Raw genomic sequence first — 17,565 nt, 5'->3', positions numbered from 1 at the left:
TAAAAAAAATACAATTAAATTAATTTGATAGGAAAAAGATCCATATGGTTTAAGAATCAACAATCATTGGGCACTCCACCTTCAACTGTGGACTACAGACCACACTGGTCAGGTCAGCCCCGACCTTAATATACTGGGGCCTGGACCACAAAATGGGACACAACGACCAAGGCAATCGTAGCCTTAGAGTAGGGCCGACCCTACATCGTATGAAAACAAAGTAAAACATTTTTCTCACCAAAAAAAAAAGAAAATGAAACATCACACCATATCCTCATCCAAAAAGCACTTTAAGCATCACAAATATCTATAATGGCTCCAAAATCAATTCCAATACTGACTATAAACTTTGATGCTAAAAATGGTACATATGTTGTAGATATGCAAACACTTATTTTATGGAAAATAATAGACGGTTTAGATGGTTTGTTCCAATAAACACTTTTTTTATGGCTTGAAATCCTAATTTTTTTCCAAAACCACATAATCAAGGCCAAGATGATCAATTTAAAGGCTTTCCGATGCCATAGGTGGCAGTTTCAGTGAGTTATGAGGTGAGGCTTTACTTAATTTGAAAAAGCAATATATTTTCCTTCAAGTATTTCCTTAAAAATAGCATTTTTAAAAGATTCGGTTAAAATGGAATATTTTAACTATGAAACCATTTATGGATAAAATTATATATACTTTGGGGAATAGAGAGGTGATCTTTCTACATATTAACATAACATCTTTAGGCCTCATAGTTTTTAGCATTTGTTTTTTTTGCCTTCAATGTACAGACCCTTTGTCCTATATTTTCCTTATTTGTAGCCTGAAAACAAGACACTTTTCTTAAAATTTATTTTAACACTCTAATATATGTTACAGAACAATGCCACCTAAACCCTAGACACTTTTTTTAGATTTTTTTTTTTCCACTCATATATGTGTCACCTATCCCGGTCTATATACTCTGTAACCGACACTTGCAACTATGTCTATGTACCATAGTCTCTCTCTCTCAATTTCATGTTTCCCATGCCTTAGGCCACACATATTCACAACACACATATACCCTAATTTATGTATTAACATTAACATAATCAACCTAAAAAGGTCAAGAACATTTCAAACAGAAAAAAATCACCCACTAGAACATTAGTGTTCTTAATCTCCTAAATACTAAAAGGAGCCAAACAAACCCTAATTCTCCTTCACCCATTCATAAGATCAAAAACTTAATTACTCAAATTTGGTCATCTCATCACTTAGCCACAACCATTTTAGAGGCGTGCAAGCTGATTTATGTTCATGGGGTACACAACGTTAGAGCCTCCATTAAAGGCTTTCTTGCCCAAAATAATATTGACTGCTTCAGTAGGGTGAAAGGCATCCCAAAAGATGTATTGGTTCCTGTTTGAGCATGGCGTTTGGAACGGGAGGCATGTTATCTGGCCTCTGTTCCTCCCTATTCCACAACAGCCTCTGTCTATCACACTAAATCCTGTCACACACAAATAAAACAGTGGTAAACATTAGTAATGGAAAAATAGTTAGTTAGAAAGGGATTTTCTAGTGAAGTTAGAGAGAGGAAGGGAGAGATTAGGTTTATTGCATGTGGAACTGGAAGATAAAAAGGGTGCGGTTTCTATGAGGTTGTAATATTAAACAATCCAATTAAGGCGCACCTCCAAGTTTTATCATAATATGTAATTTGGTGTAAAGAAGTCTTAGGATTATCTCAAAATCTATTTTCTTATCTAATTATAAAATTTTAAACTTCAAAAATAACTAAAATCAAGTAGATCTATAAACGTATGAAAATCTTGAAAATGAACGGCCTATATAATGTGTCGCAGGATGCACTGTTTTTGAAACTCAAAATCTATTTCTTTTTTCATATTAATACATTTCAATGTCGAGATAATCAATTAGATGGTTTTTCAACATGAAAATAACCTTATCCGATGGAATTTTTAGGTGTATCTTTAATTCCACATTTTAAAGTTGGAAACTTATATAAACTTTTTCCGAATCTAAAAACACTTTATAGAGAATGTATTTGCATGTAGAGTTGGAAAGGGAAAGATAGAGAGATACATTAAGATTCGGTGAGACTTTATAGAGAACGTATGCAAACTGGGTTGGTTCAACTCAAAACCGACAGGTAAAATCGGTACTGGATGATGTAGTTTTGATGGTCCAGCCAGGTAGTTAAAAAAAAAGAGAAAATATCCCTATACCTCTTAATTTTTTGTTTTCATATCTTAATAGACTTAAGGATTTAAAATATATCTCCCGACTAACTTTTCCCTCTTTTACTTATTTTTTTAGCTTTAACAAATATAAAAAAGACATGTTCATTCCACACATTTGTTCTCTTTTCGTAATATATTCCCCCTAAATTTCTCTCTTTCTCTTTCTTCCATGAGATTCTCCTTCTCACTCTCTCTATGTATTTTCCCCTAGTTTTTCTCTCTAAGTCTCTCGCTCTCTCTCTCTACCCTGTGTTTCTCGAAATCTTCTATCTCATTTTGGATTCTAAAAGTAGGCACAATCTATATACAGTTAATCATCCATGCGAATAATATCGACCCAATCAATAGAAAAAATCCACAGAAATAAAGCAAATATATGAAGAAAAATAAACCATGGAGAGAGAGCGTGGGAAAATAGGGATAGAGAGAGAGGATTTGAGAAAAGTCATGGAAAGAGAGATTTAGGGGAAAATCATATGAGGAGCGAGAAATGATAATGTTTAGAAATGATATTTTTTTATTATATTTGTTTGGGGCAAAAAAATAGGTTTAAATGAGATAAAGTTAACTTAAGAAGTTAGAAGAAGACTTAAAATTTCTATAATCAAAATATATTTTAAAATTTTGAGTCTATTGAGATATAAAACTTAAAAATTGAGGGTACAAAGATATTTTTCTTAAAAAAAAACTAAAAAAAATATATAAAATCCCAAAAATTAAGGGATTCTTTTGTAATGTGTTTTCAATTGGTATTTATTTATTTATTTATCAAAGACTGGAAAGTGTTTTGGCCATGAATATTTATTTTTTTACATTTTTCCATCTTTTCTTGAAAATTTTCAAAAATACCGCTGGTACAAATTGATTTTTTAAAACCATTTTCTTCACTAATTTTCAATTTCATTTGGATTTTCTTTGTTTAATCAAGCTTTAAATATACTTTTCATATTTTTTAAATTTTTTGTATTTCTTTTATTTTTTTTAATATTTTTTAGACTGACCCGGACCTACCCAGTTAGTCCGGTTTTCTGATAATTTGAACCTGGGCCTTGACCGGTTTCTGACACCTGTTCAATTTTTTGAACACTGGATTAGGATAATTGCATGAACAATTAGAAGTTAGGAAAATGTTACTGAGAGATTAGGTTTATTTCATATGCTCAAAAGCACGTACACCGCATATAGAAAATTGAGCGCTAGGATGTGTCATTTTTCGGCACAAAGTCTGAGGGACCGAGACAAATGTCTCTAAACTTTGGTAGTGAAGAAAAGCACACTCCAAGTTGCCCAATTGCAAGGGGTGGTTGTGACCGTTTCATGTAAGTCAATGTTTTTTTACTTTTTTTTTTTGTATTTACCTTAAATTAAAAAGGCAATAAAATTTAAACACTATTGTCATTTTCGTCACTCTTCCCCTATGCCCTTTTCACGTCATGTGGCAATATAATTACCCAAAAATAAAATATTCAGCGTGGCAACACTTTCTCTCTTCTTGCCTTCTCTCTCAATTTCTTTCTCTACCTCCATCTCTTTGCCCATCCTCTCTCCCTTTTTCTCTCTACCTCTCTCTGCCCTCCTCTCTATCACCGTTTTACCCGATCTTTTCTCTATCTATTCACATACAACCATTGAGAGAAGTGTTCTCTCAAGTATATTTTATTTCTATTGAAAAATAGATATATATTTTTTTTAAAAAATAAAATTTTTATTTTTGAACTAAAAGTATTCATTTGTAACTAAAAATAAATTTATAACTATTTGATCTAAATAATACTTATCGATTGTAATAGAATAATACTATAATATACTCTCATAAGAGCATATCATGCAACTTTCCAAAATAAATTAGTATATCACTTATTGTTGCTATTGCACAATAAATGTTGTATCTTTTTATTTTGAAAATTTGTATTGCAAGCCCATATGAAAGCATACGACGCTATTATTCTATCATAATTGATATATATTTTTTAGGTCAAATATCTATAAATTAATTTTTTATTACAAATAAATATTTTTATTTAAAATTTTAATTTAATTTTTTAAAATTATATATCTATTTTTCAATAGAAATATAATATACCTGAAAAAACACAAATAGTTTTACGTGAATAGATAGAGAGAGGGATGGAGAGGGCCGGTAGAGAGAGAGAAAGGGAGAGAGGGTGGGCAAAGAGAGAGGTAGAGAAAAAGTGAGGAGAGAGAGAAGGGGAGAGAGGGAGGGCATAGATAGAGAGTTAGAGAAAGAAATTGAGAGAGAGGCTCACGAGTTTAAAGAAAGAAATTGAGAGAGTCTAAGGGAAGAGTGGGGAAAATGATAGTTGTGTCTAAATTTTATTAATTTTTTGATTAGGGGCAAATACAAAAAAAAATAGCTTTAGATTTAGGACGTGCTACAAAAAGTATTGCGATATAAGATGTTTATAAAGTTTATTTTGAAAAGATATCTATAATTTTCCCTATTATGTACTTCTTGTTTTCCATTAAAAGCATGAGCTTTTTTTTCTTACTAGTGAAGCTACAAAAGAAGTCTAGAGAGAGAGAGGTAGTTTTAAGTATCATAAAGATTTTAGAGAAAGAAAGAGAGTTACTTCCCGGTACCATAAGGATTTTAGAGAGAGGGAGAGGATGTAGTTTTCAGTACCATATAGATTTTAGAGAGAGAGAGGGTATAGTTAAGTACCATAGGACCTAGCATTGTTGAGGATGTCATTGAACATCCTGAAGATGTCGATGTAGATGAAGTTTGCAGCGGGGAGGTTATTGTTGAGGTTGTTGACCATGGCCTTCATGTTGGTGTTAAAGGGCATCACCAACCTGTTCACATCGTCTGAGCATCTACTGTTCGCATTTTGGGCCAATATACTTGGTATACAACCCAACAGACCAACTCCTGATAAAACGAACTTCCTGGCCCCCAAATTATACAGGTTCTAGAGAGAGAGAGAGAGAGAGTATGAGTACTATTTTTACTACTGTTACTATTCATAAAAAAAGGGGAAATGAATCGTGATTCAAGCTTTATCCAAATGATTTAGTGCAGGCTATCACCATAAAATATAGTAAAATTTTATGTACGCTACCTGAGATCCACCTCCTTTACTTGAATCTGGATAAGTTAAAAGGAAAGTTTAAAGTCATCTTCATTTATAACTAGTTTTATACACTTAAACTTAGTTGATCACACCCAAGTGTTTTAAAGTAAAGATCGGGTTGGGACTCGGTAGGGTCTCGAGCCCGAGTTGGGAAATTGTACATGTACATGGGCGAGTCAGGACTCGAACGAGACCCTAAAAAACAAGTATAAAAGTGACGAAAAACATTATGGCCCATTCTGATGATTTTGGTTTTGGTCTTGATGGCCTGCCGGATTCGAATAACTAGGGAGAGTCAGGCTCGGTTTACTCTAATCCCACTAGGCAAAAGCCTTTGAAAGAGCTCTGTAGAATTATCCTATCTTCAAATGCTAACATGTGAACACCCAATACCAATAAAAAATTAAAACATTAAATATATCACTTTTTACTAAAATTTCCCTCGATGCCTCGCCTTTTCTACACAATGACAAAACTACCCTTATGTAAAGGGCAACCTTCTATCCCTTAATATGGTACCCTTAAGGCCTAAATTCCCTGTAAAAAAGACCAAAAAACCCTTGTTGGAGGACTTACATTGAGTTGGCGAGTGTATTGCTGGATGAGGAGGTTAGCAAACTGTTGGCTGTTGTATTGGTTGCGAGTTGCATAGTTAGGCATCAAGTAATTGTTGAGATAGTCATTGCTCCCCATTCCCACAAAGAATATGCACCGTGCGATCGAATCTGCAAGTTGATCTGGGCCGCCCAGTTGATCCGAGAGCTGGTCCAAAGTGTTCTCAAAGTTCCTGATTTGTTGATTGAATGGAATTCTTCCTACCTGCATTACAAAAATATATCATGAGTCTGTACCTTGAGGGTTACTAGATCTTGATTTTATGTTACATAAATATATAATATATATAATACAAATACATATTAATAATTTAAATCTAAATATAATATATATAATATAACATAATATATAATACAGCGTATTTATATTTATTTCATTAATATATATCTATATTATATATAATATTGTAAATATCTATTAGATAAATAAAATTAATTATCTTATATTATATAAATATTTATATTTAATACAAATTTATATTAATAATATAAATATAAATATAAATATAAATATGATATATAATATAGTGTATTTCATACATATTTTATTAATATATAACTGTACTATATAAAGTATAATACTTCTTACAATATAATATAGAGATAAATATAAAATATATATAATATAATATAAATGTAAATACCAATATAAGGAAGGAGAGCAAAATAAGGTTTGAGTACGAAGCCCTCTGCGAGGGCCAAGTTCTTATTTTAAATTCTATCTTTTTCAGTTATTCAAAATGCAGACCACTTGGCGCTTGGGCAGCCATCGAGGCGGTCCAAAAGGCCTGGGCACATCATCCAAGCCTAAGCACCAGGAAAATGCAAAAAACCATAGGTAGGTACCCAGCCCTGGGTAGCCACCCAGGGCCTACGCCTTGCTTATTGGTTGAAAAGCCACTTGGTATGGATATTTTTTTTTTTTTTTTTATATCCATTTTAGAGAGAGAAACCCCCCCCCCCCCAAAAAAAAAAAAACCAACTTTTGACGATTTCTTAAGATCGAAAGGTTTTTCAAAGCGATGAGGAATTGATCAAAACATCACTAAATAATATTATATTTAATTTTGAATGTTTTATAAATCTATTAGAGAGTTTTTTTAGAAGATTTTGAGTGCTTTTCCACTGGGCCTCCCAAATTCTAGGCTGCTGCCTAGGACCCGCTTAGCTTTTTTTTAAACACTACTCATTTGCCTAGGACCCGCTTAGCTTTTTTTTAAACACTACTCATTATAGATGGAAACTTTTTTTCTTTAAAAAAAAGGTATTAAGGAAGTTTTAGGGGAACTTCTTTATTGTATAAGTTTTGTGCATCAAGCACATGAATTGTACAATAAGAAGTAAATTCCTTCTTCCTCCCTAATTTCCTGTTATCAAACAACCCTAAATGAAATTCTATTGACTAAGTGTAGGATTTGAGGTTCCCAAATCAAAGAGAGATACAGTTCAAAAACATCGGTTGCAGGATGATGAATGGAGGATAAAAGTTAACATTAATGGAATATAATATCAATAGAGAAAGGGAGAAAAAGGCCGTTTGTTAATTTCACCTCATAAATCTGAGCACTGTACGTCATTAATAAGGGGAGGTGAGATGAGTATTCTCTCATTTATTGCCTTATTCAATGTCTATTTACCTTATTTATTCATTTACGAGCAACATTAAATGTTTTTGCCGTTTTCTTTTAGGCGTTTGAGTTAAGGGACTTAAATCTCACCGAACTTCTGAAAAAATAAAGATGTCATTTACCTTTCTTTCTTGATTAGCATCAAATATTTTCTTGAACTATTTATTTGCAAATTTAACATTAAATGAATCATTACTTTTGGGGTGCGGTTTGTACAAAGCCGAGGCTCTAACCAATCAAAGAAAACCGTACCTTTAAATAGTATCAAGAAATGCGGTTTTAATATTAAAAATCTTTTTGACAGCCTTAAACTATATTTTCATCTTTAATTATAAAATTTAAATATTTCAAAATAAAGACTCTAAACAATCACAGAAAAAACTTACCCTCAAATACTACAAAAAAATGTGGTTTCAATACTAGAAATCTTTGTATAGCTTTAAAATATATTTTCATCTTTAATTATAAAATTTAAATATTCTAAAATAGCTTAGATCGAGCAAATGTCTAAAAACTTAAAAAATCTTCAAAATTGATGGTCCAAGAATGCATGATAAGATGCACTACTTTCAAAACTTGAAATTCATTTTTTTTTTTTTCATGTTCAGGCATCTTGAAGTGGAGAGGATCAATTTGAAGATATTTGGGCATCAAAACAACATTTTCTAATGGCATTTTTGAGATCAGCCATAATTTGATTATTTAGAGCCTCGCAAGTATATAAACTTTTTCGCTACTTTTAACATAACAAAATAGTTATTAAACTTTTCAAAGATGACGCATTATAGCAAAACAAAGACTTGAAATGGTACGTGCATTGAGAGAGAGAGAGAGAGAGAGGACTCACAAAGTTTCTTCCGGTGACGTCAAGGATGCCTGCAGCTGCGGAGGCATAGTTTATACCATGAAGGACCTCTGAACCAGAGGCCTGTGTGTATGCTGGTATAAGAGGAAGCCCAAGCATTTGCGCTGAAAAATAAAATAAAAAACTAAGATAAACCAAAGTGATACAAAGAAAAGGAAAACAACTCAGTGAATAATCAATAACAAATCAGTCTTGATATGAGAGAGAGAGAGAGAGAGAAGGGAAACTAAAGAGCAAACCATCAACCGTTGAAAGTCACTACAAAATAGAAATATTCAGCCCCACTTGAAAGAAAACCAAACCGTTTAACATTGAGAACCTTGATATATCTGTAACTGTGTGTAGAGAGAAGGCCTTCAACATTGAAAACCTTGAGAGCGAGAGAAAGAGAGCAGATGGAAAAGAGATAAAATAGAGACCAAAGTGAAGCAAATCCATCAACCAAAGGGATCCAGGAAACATATATCTCCAGAAAAATGAGGTCAGGACTCAGACACGATGCAACGAAGCAAACTAGGAATCAAAAAACAAAAACCACTATAGAGTGAGGTAGATAGAGAGAGAAAGTGCGCGTGAGCTAGAGGCAGATAGAGGGGGTCGATACCTATTTGTTCAACATGTAACCGTGAACCATTAAACAAAACTTGAAACCATGAGAGAGAGAGAGAGGGTGATTAGTACCTATTTGATCAACCATGGTGTAACCATTGGAGAATCTACCAGTGGGGCCATCATCGAAATCAATTCCATAAGGAAAATAGTTGGCCTTCGCAAAGGAAGGGAGATTGTTGTTGTTGCCATTGTCTATGAGGGAGTCACCAAATATGAACATCGCAGGCGCCATCTCATCTTCCTCTGCATTTCCACCTCCCCACACTAACAACATAAAAAACAAAGCAAGGTACTTGCACTCAAGTCCAGCCATGAATGTGAAAGAGATGTTATAGTGAGAGAGATAGAGATGCTATAGTGAGAGAGAGAGAGAGAGAGATGTTGTAGTGAGAGAGAGATGCTATAGTGAAAGAGATAGACAGAGAGAGAGAGAGAGAGAGCTAAGAGAGTTGCCTTAGAGAGAGAATTCTAGGAGGGGCGAGAGATCGAGAGCGTCAAGACTCATGAGGGTTTCTGGTATATATAGAGAGAGAGAGAGGAGGAGGAGGAGGAGTTGATGGAATGCTAAGAGGGGTGACACTCTTAGAGAGAGAGAGAGAGAGGGAGGGAGGAGTTGATGCAATGCTAAGAGGGGTAACACTCTTATAGAGAGAGAGGAGGAAGAATGCTAAGAGGGGTGACACTCTTAGAGAGAGAGAGAGGGGTGACACTCTTAGAGAGAGAGAGAGGGAGAGAGGAGTTGATGGAATGCTAAGAGGGGTAACACTCTTAGAGAGAGAGAGAGGGAGAGAGGAGTTGATGCAATGCTAAGAGGGGTAACACTCTTAGAGGGAGAGAGAGGAGGAAGAATGTTAAGAGGGGTGACACTCTTAGAGAGAGAGAGAGAGGAGTTGATGGAATGCTAAGAGGGGTGACACACTTAGAGAGAGAGAGAGAGAGAGAGAGGAGTTGATGGAATGCTAAGAGGGGTGACACACTTAGAGAGAGAGAGAGAGAGAGAGTATAGAAGTTGATGGAATGTGGAGAGGGCGACTGTAAATTAATAGTGAGAGGTAAGGTGGTGGGTTGACGTTATTTATTGTTCTTTCAGCGTGGCAGAATGCGCGTCATAATGAGATGGTAGTTGGACATTTAGCTAACGCGGGTGCATATATGTGTGGTATGCTACCGCGGAAGCAAATTGTCCTTCGCCAAATTCTTTTAGAAGAGTTTTTAAATTAAGACGTCAACCTTATCTATGGAGACGGATTTTATGCGGCGAAATTAGATTACGAAAGTAAGTTGCATATTAAAAACTTACCATATTAGAAAATCCTCCAATTGATCAATTCAATCTCCAACTAATGGAAATGAAAAAATGATTTTAAATTCCGAGAAAGTATTTCGACTGCCCATTTTTAACATTATTTGGTCTCAACAGTCAATTTCACGATTACACTTGAAAATAGATTTTCGGACTTAGTAGGGTTTTCAAGGTGCATCTTTTTTAAATGGGTAGCATATTAAATAGTTAACTCTACAACATTTTGATAAACTTCTCTAGAAATAATAAAATCTTGCATCGATAAAATAGATAAATTAGCTTTTGTTTTCCGTTTGAGTTTATGCATTTACGAATCTCTATCCACACTATTTTATAAGTTTAAAATTTTATAATTGAAAATAAAAAAAAATTTTAAACCATCACAAAGATTTTCAATATCGAAACAAGAGCAATGATCCGATACAACAGTTGTATCATAATATAATACAACGACACTTCTAGAAAACCATGCTTGTGCTATTTGTATGACTCTCTTCATCTCAATAATCAATCCCCCCCAAAAAAAATTTCAATTTGAATCCTAGATATGGTTAAAATGAGTCCCCTCCAAAATCGAATCTAGACCATTCATTTCATGAATTTCAAGATCTTAGCCTTTATAAATTCAAAATCATTCTTTTTTCTTTTTTAACATTTTTCATCTAATGATAATAAAGCCATCCAAAAAATAAAAAATAAAAAAAAATCCTTTTAAGGCCTAGATCTAAGTATCTCACCAAAATGAACGGCCTATGTTAATTGGGCTAAAAATATACTTTCTTGATTGTGTTTTCATTGTTTTCTTTGTTTTTGATTGTTCATTAAAATGAAAAGAGTGTAGATTTCAAATTTTAGTTCAAACAAATGGCCATAAGATGGTTTTTTAAGGTTGTTGCATCATATTACTATACAACAACTACTCATTGAAATAATATTTTTTTATATAGTGTGCCTTACTTTGATTGTTTAGAGCCTCGACCTTATACAAACCACATCCTTTTTAAACTTCCTAATAAGATATTTAAATATATAAACAATATATTTTATTAAAAATCGCTATTACATGATGAAAGCAAACAACTTTGCATTGACTAGTGGTGGCAATGGACCTAACTAGATTCGGGATCGACGGGTATATCCAACCTCGAGTCTGAGTCCAATAATTGGACCCAAATATTGTTCAAGTACGAGACCGGGCCCATACCCATAGTCATAAAATATATGACGCCAATCATGTGTCAGCGCTACGTGTTTATAGTGTCGCAATATTAACAACATTCATTTATTATTGGCAAAAAAAAAAAAAAACTCATAGCTATAGGGTACATGATAGTGAAAAAAAAAAAAGCTTATAATCATAAGGTGGTAATGTATCTTATCAGATTAAAGAAGCACAGGTAGACCTGGGACCTGTTGGGTCCGGGTATGGGTCCGGCCAAACCCGACCCATTGTCACCCCTAACTTTGACATGCTGACCTTTTTATTTGTTTTCAATCCTGTGTAACGTTTAAAATTTGGACTTGGGAGTAAAGGCAGACGTACATGGCGGCGGTCGAGAAAGCTTATAGAGAGAGAATTAGAGATATAAAGCTTTATAGAGAGAGAATTAGAGATATTAAAGCTGAGAGAGAATTAGAGATATTAAAGCTTTCTTAGATAGAGAGCAAGGGTAGCTATTACGAGTTATTTTACTGTAAAAGGTCAGCAGTAAAGTGAATTAATTACCTACCTACTAAAAAATCAACGAAAATGTTGAGTCGGACCAGTTATTTTTTATACTAAAAGGTCACAATCATTATCCAATAAAATTGGGTGGTTAAAAGCGAGTCATTTTTTAAGCAAAGAGTCCATACTAAGATTTCTCAAATGTTATGACATATTTTGATGTTTTAGATTTTATATTTAATGGCTAAAAAAAATTATGACCTCTTCATACCACAAATAAAATCTTATAGTATACAATCCCAAGATAAATTGTCAAATTTGGACGAGTTTCGATGTACAGGATTTAGGACAGTATGCAAGGTGTCAATTTTTATACCAGGCGTACCTCAAAAACTTCACAGTTTTGAAGTTTGAAAACTTTCAATTAATTATTTTAATATGAAAGTAAATGAATATAAAAAAGCAATCAGATTTCAATTCTTAAAAATAAAAATTATTAGGTGTTTTTAGATTTACCAATCTGTGTAATTTTTGGAGTTCTAAGTTTTATCATTTGTGGTGGAAATAATTTTTTATATCATCAAAAAATTTTCGACACCAGAATTGCATCTTCTAACAGAGTTTAGTGGTGCATCTTGCTTTGATTGTTAGGTACCCCTTTTGTAAACCTCACCCTTGGATTTAACTAGCCAAAAAATATCGCAAGGTTTTGGAGAATCCTCGGACATATTTGTTCTAGTGAGTCCACTTTCAAAATCATAGATTTGAAATTGAAAACTTGAGTTAAGACATTATTAAAAATATATATGTAGAAGTAAAAAAGGTCTAACTATTTATTTTAAGGATGTGGTTTGTATACTGGATCAACTTTGAACACTCCAAGTAAGGTGCGCCTCTAAATTATGGTAAAAGATATAGGTTTTTTAGTGGCAAAAAACTGTGATAGCCTCAAAAATTATTTTTGTCATTTATTGTAAAATTTAAAGCTTTAAAAATAATGCAGATCAAGTAGAATTATAAATGCATGAAAACCTTGAAAATGATCGGTCCAAATAATGTGTTACAATATACATTATTTTTAAAACTTGAAATCAATTTATTTTTCCATGTTTTTATATCTCAAGATCAAGAAGATCGATTGAAAGGATTTACAATGCCAGAACAAACATTCCATTTTGGTGGGTTTTTGAGGCGTGTCTTATTTCTATCGACATCTTATATAAACTTTTTTCTTATTTTAATTCTTCGAACATTATATGATCTAAAGTATTTTGGAGCGTGGACAACGTGTTTTGGGTCCTAAAATCCTTGAAAACAAGAGTGGATGCATGAACCCGTAGGCTCACAAAAATTTTTCACCAAAAATATTATTTATGATTTTTTGTTTTTTATTTATGTTGCTGCACCGTCTAGATGTTTGCAACATTTTTGGAAAAAATAATTATAAGATTTATCACGGGGGTTGGTAGGGTGGGGGGGGGGGGGGGGGGGGGGGTTCAATTCTAGGTAGCGCTCACGGGGGTATTGGGTCGGTCACTTATTGAAATAAATTGTCCATCTATGTAATTTTGAATAAAAAATTGGAATAAATTGCCACCTATTAAAAATTTCAATAAATTTTTTTTGCATAAAATGCCAAAAAAGCCAAAGCACTGATTTAGTCTTTCTTAGAAAACATAGTTGCCACCCTAATAGGCATATTGTTATTTCAATTACAAACTTTCGATATTTAAACTTTGTAATTTATGGTATTAAAAAAAAATACAAAAATAAGAGGGCAAGGTCCCCTATCTTTGTAAGTCATTATTTAATGGAAGAAATTTTTATACGGTTACAACTTGCACCTCAAAAATCCTTCAGAGGAGAGTGTTTCGACGTTGAAGAACCCTCCAAGTGATTATCTTGACATTGAGAAGAATGAACTTGAAGAAAAAAAAAGAATTCAAAGTTTAAAAAATAGTCTATCTTGTAACAAGTTATCTGAGCCGTCCATTTTCAAGATCTTCAAATGTTTTTTAATTTGCTCGATATGTACAATTTTAAAAATTTAAAATTTTATAACTGAGGATGGAAAGAGAATTTCGAGCCATGATAAAGTTTTCGCACTGAAATGACATGGCTAAACAAATTTAATGGGCGGGTCATATTTCTACAGTACGAAGCAGCGTTTTACAAACGTCAAGGAATTATGATTGGGAGCGGGACCGACCTCACAATTTATTGTTGTAGTTGGAGCAAGTGTGAGGAGCATTAATTTCACCTATTCCTTATTTTACTCCACATGTTTTTTTTGTTATTTCACCCTTAAAAAAGTAAGCTACTAGCCTACGACTTTAATTTTTTTTAAATATTATATATATATTTTTGGGACTCATGACCTTTAGTATAATTTTCCAATGTAGTTTCATTTATTTCGGAATGTTTCTCTTTCATTTTTGTTTATATTTATCGACGTTTGATTTGATATTCTCACCCATGATTTTGCAATCCTATTTGAAAACAAGGTCGGCAAATGATAATGATGCCCTCTAATGAGATTTCCATTTCCACCCCTAGTGGGAATGGTAAAAATCAGTGTCTAAAAACCCAATAATTTTTTATCTGGATCTCCGATATAAGATTTGTCGGTGAACCACAATTCAAGTTTTGAAACACCGGTGAAAATGCCATGAAAGCATTTGATTGGCTGGTGGTTTTAAAAAATTATATCTCTTATCTTACTGAAAATATAGTTTGAAAATATAATTTTAATGTCACGTAATGATCATTTCAACATCAACAATCATGGATCTAATAAAATAGATTTCAAGCCAAAACATATTCATTCTTTTAATACATCTTTTTATCGATTAATGAAACTTTAGTTAAAAAATGAAATATTAAATCTCAGAGTTTGAAGATCCGCGAAACAAAATTAGATTTTCAAGTTCTCACAAAACTTACGATGCTCAAACTACATTGTTCAGTGGGGCTTCAACATGCGGCCCTATAGGGGTGGGAAAACGGGTTGGTTCGACCCACGGACTCAACTGGTGAACACGATTTGTTTTTTGCTGTGGACCCAAGTAATGGGCTCGGTGAGTCTGGTTTGGGTCCTCTTAAGCTTGAGCTAATCCGGGTCTGGTCTAGGCTCAAGTCCAACTTGGACCCCAGTAGGTCAGGTGGGTCCGGGTCACAGGCAACTCGAGCCCAGCTGACCATGTACATATATGTATAAGGTATATATAAAGGAAAATATTTAGGAAATGTATGCATTTAAACCATCTATCTTTAATACAAAGAAGTCACAAATCATTATTGACTGTTAGATGTGAAATCAGGTGGTTAGGAATCTGCGATTGACTATGCACAAGGTCCAAAATAAAATTTCTTGAACTATGTGACATATTTTTAGCTGTCAGATTTCACCTCCAATAGCTAAGGATAATTGTGACCTTCTTGTACTGAAAATACATGGTCTCATAGTATACAATCAAAAAAATTTATATAATGTGTTAACCTTATACTATTAAAGTAATGTGCACCTCAAAAATCCTCTACAACAACGTTGTCCGATGTTAGGAAACCCTTGAGTTTATCATTTTGATCTTGAGATGCATGGATATAAAGAAAAAAGAATTTCAACTCCCAAAATTAATATATCTTAACAAGTTATTTGCACCATCTATTTCAAAATTTTCAAGTGCTTCTATCTCTATTGGATATGTACCAATTTTGAAATTTCAAATTTTATATAAAAATAAAATTTCAAGATATCATAAGGTTTCTAGCATCAAAACGACGTCTCCTGGCAAAATTTAGATTTGCGCCTTACTTATGCGGTGTAACAAGGTTATCTCTTATAAACCTCAATCGTATATAAATAATAGAAACTATGTAGTATAAAACAAGGAAAACTACATACATATCCGTTATTGCGGTTTTACATAATAGTTTTCGTTATTACCATCGTGTCTGTTTTGTTCATGTCAAACATACATTTTTTTAAAACATACGACTTTACTCTTTTTCGATTGTTGAACAACCGAATTCAAAGTATTTTAGGTTGTTCAACGACGAAAAACAGGGCCAATTTCAGTTTTTGAATAACCGTCGGTCTGTGTATCCTCTCGCTACCTCTCTCTCTCCATTACATGGGTGAAAATGGTTTTTTTTAAAACTCTCTCCTTCCCCTTTTTTTTTTTGGGTAAGTTCATTTTCCTTGAGATTTTTCCTAAATTTAAGGGCTTAAACTAACTGTTCTTTGATTTATGGGATAACCATGACTTCAAAGAGGTAGAGAGAGAATACGTCACAAGATTTATCCTAATCTTCTAATCTCATAATCCCTATGTAGATAAAATATGCGACAAGATAGATAAAACATTTTTCGGCTTTTCAAGAATTGAAAATTTCCCCTCAACTTGAACGTTCTAGACAACATCCCCAAACCAATCTTTTTATCGCAACTTTTAGCCAGTCATAGATTTTAGGATTAAAATGCCTTCTCTCTCTCTTCTACCAGCCACGACTTAACTTTTCCCATAGGGCACAAAAGGGTTGTCTGGTGGTGTAAACGAGCAATCTAACAATATCCAAAGCGGTCTGGTACTGTCAAATAGCAGTTTGGCAATAGGCCTAAAGCATGATCCGGTAATGTCCTCATTCGGTCCGACAATTATTGTGTGACAATGTGGACTCAGTCCTGCATATTATGGATTCGGTCCACCACTTTTCTAGTGGTTGAGCATCTTATGGAAATGTGATGCCATCATGTACGAATAAAAAGATTTTTGTCAAAAAAAAAAAAATGATTACGTTTTTACTTGAGAATATTTGATAGAAAAATATATTTTGAGATAAAAATTGTAATAAAAAAATTAATTGGGAGGACTGGTGGCTAAAAAGTGGTAGTTGGGGATACCTACAGTTTTCCATCTTTTATCTACTATTTATGTCCACGAATTTATTTCTATTTTAAATATAAATAAGTAAAAGGAAAACATAAGAAAGGAAATGAAAACACCTGAACCTCGTTTCACGCACCGTGGGCCGTGGCTTTGAAATTTAAGACGGGTCCTAAGTCTGAACCCAGCATTCAATTTCATGTGCCTCCATTTCGAACCAATTGAATTTTGACACGTGCTATTTGGACCATCACGTGCTGAAATTATCCGGTCTTCGTTTCATATTCAGCTTTTATATAACGAAAATGCCCTCAAACTTCACAGTTACGGATGGAAAGCGCCTCTTTTGTTTTTCGGGAAATTCTTGTTAATATGGGTATTTAGAAAGGTATTTTATATTGAAAAAAGCTTATATCGAGCCGAGGCTCTAAACAATCAAATTAGAGTCCACTTCAAAACTTGTCAAGAAAAGAAGTTTTTTTGATGCCAAATATCCTCAAATTGATCATCTCGACATCAAGATGCACGGACATGAGAAAAAAAATGGATTTCAAGTTTTGAAAATAGTGCATCTTGTGACATATTTTTGGACCGTCAATTTTTTAGATTTTCAAGTTTCATAGATATGCTCGATCTACACTGTTTTTTGAGCTTTA

General features: G+C 33.4%; 1 protein-coding gene across 1 annotated transcript; it reads right to left on the bottom strand.

Annotated features, from left to right (window-relative positions):
- Positions 1–1,054: 1,054 nt before the first annotated feature.
- On the bottom strand, positions 1,055–10,101 carry LOC18448481 (GDSL-like Lipase/Acylhydrolase superfamily protein). The gene is made up of 5 exons (XM_088851016.1): positions 9,124–10,101; positions 8,425–8,546; positions 5,912–6,154; positions 4,924–5,173; positions 1,055–1,486 (listed from the first exon to the last, which is right to left on the bottom strand). Exons 1-5 carry the CDS (start codon positions 9,365–9,367, stop codon positions 1,266–1,268), a joined length of 1,080 nt encoding a protein of 359 aa, XP_088707142.1. The 5' UTR covers positions 9,368–10,101; the 3' UTR covers positions 1,055–1,265.
- Positions 10,102–17,565: the final 7,464 nt, after the last annotated feature.

Source organism: Amborella trichopoda, chromosome 11 (assembly GCF_054954075.1).
Source record: "Amborella trichopoda isolate Santa Cruz 75 chromosome 11, AtrichopodaSantaCruz75HAP2 v2.0, whole genome shotgun sequence".
NCBI lineage: Eukaryota > Viridiplantae > Streptophyta > Magnoliopsida > Amborellales > Amborellaceae > Amborella > Amborella trichopoda.
The sequence above is the reverse complement of the archived record's forward strand: the minus strand, read 5'-3'. Positions and strand labels throughout refer to the sequence as shown.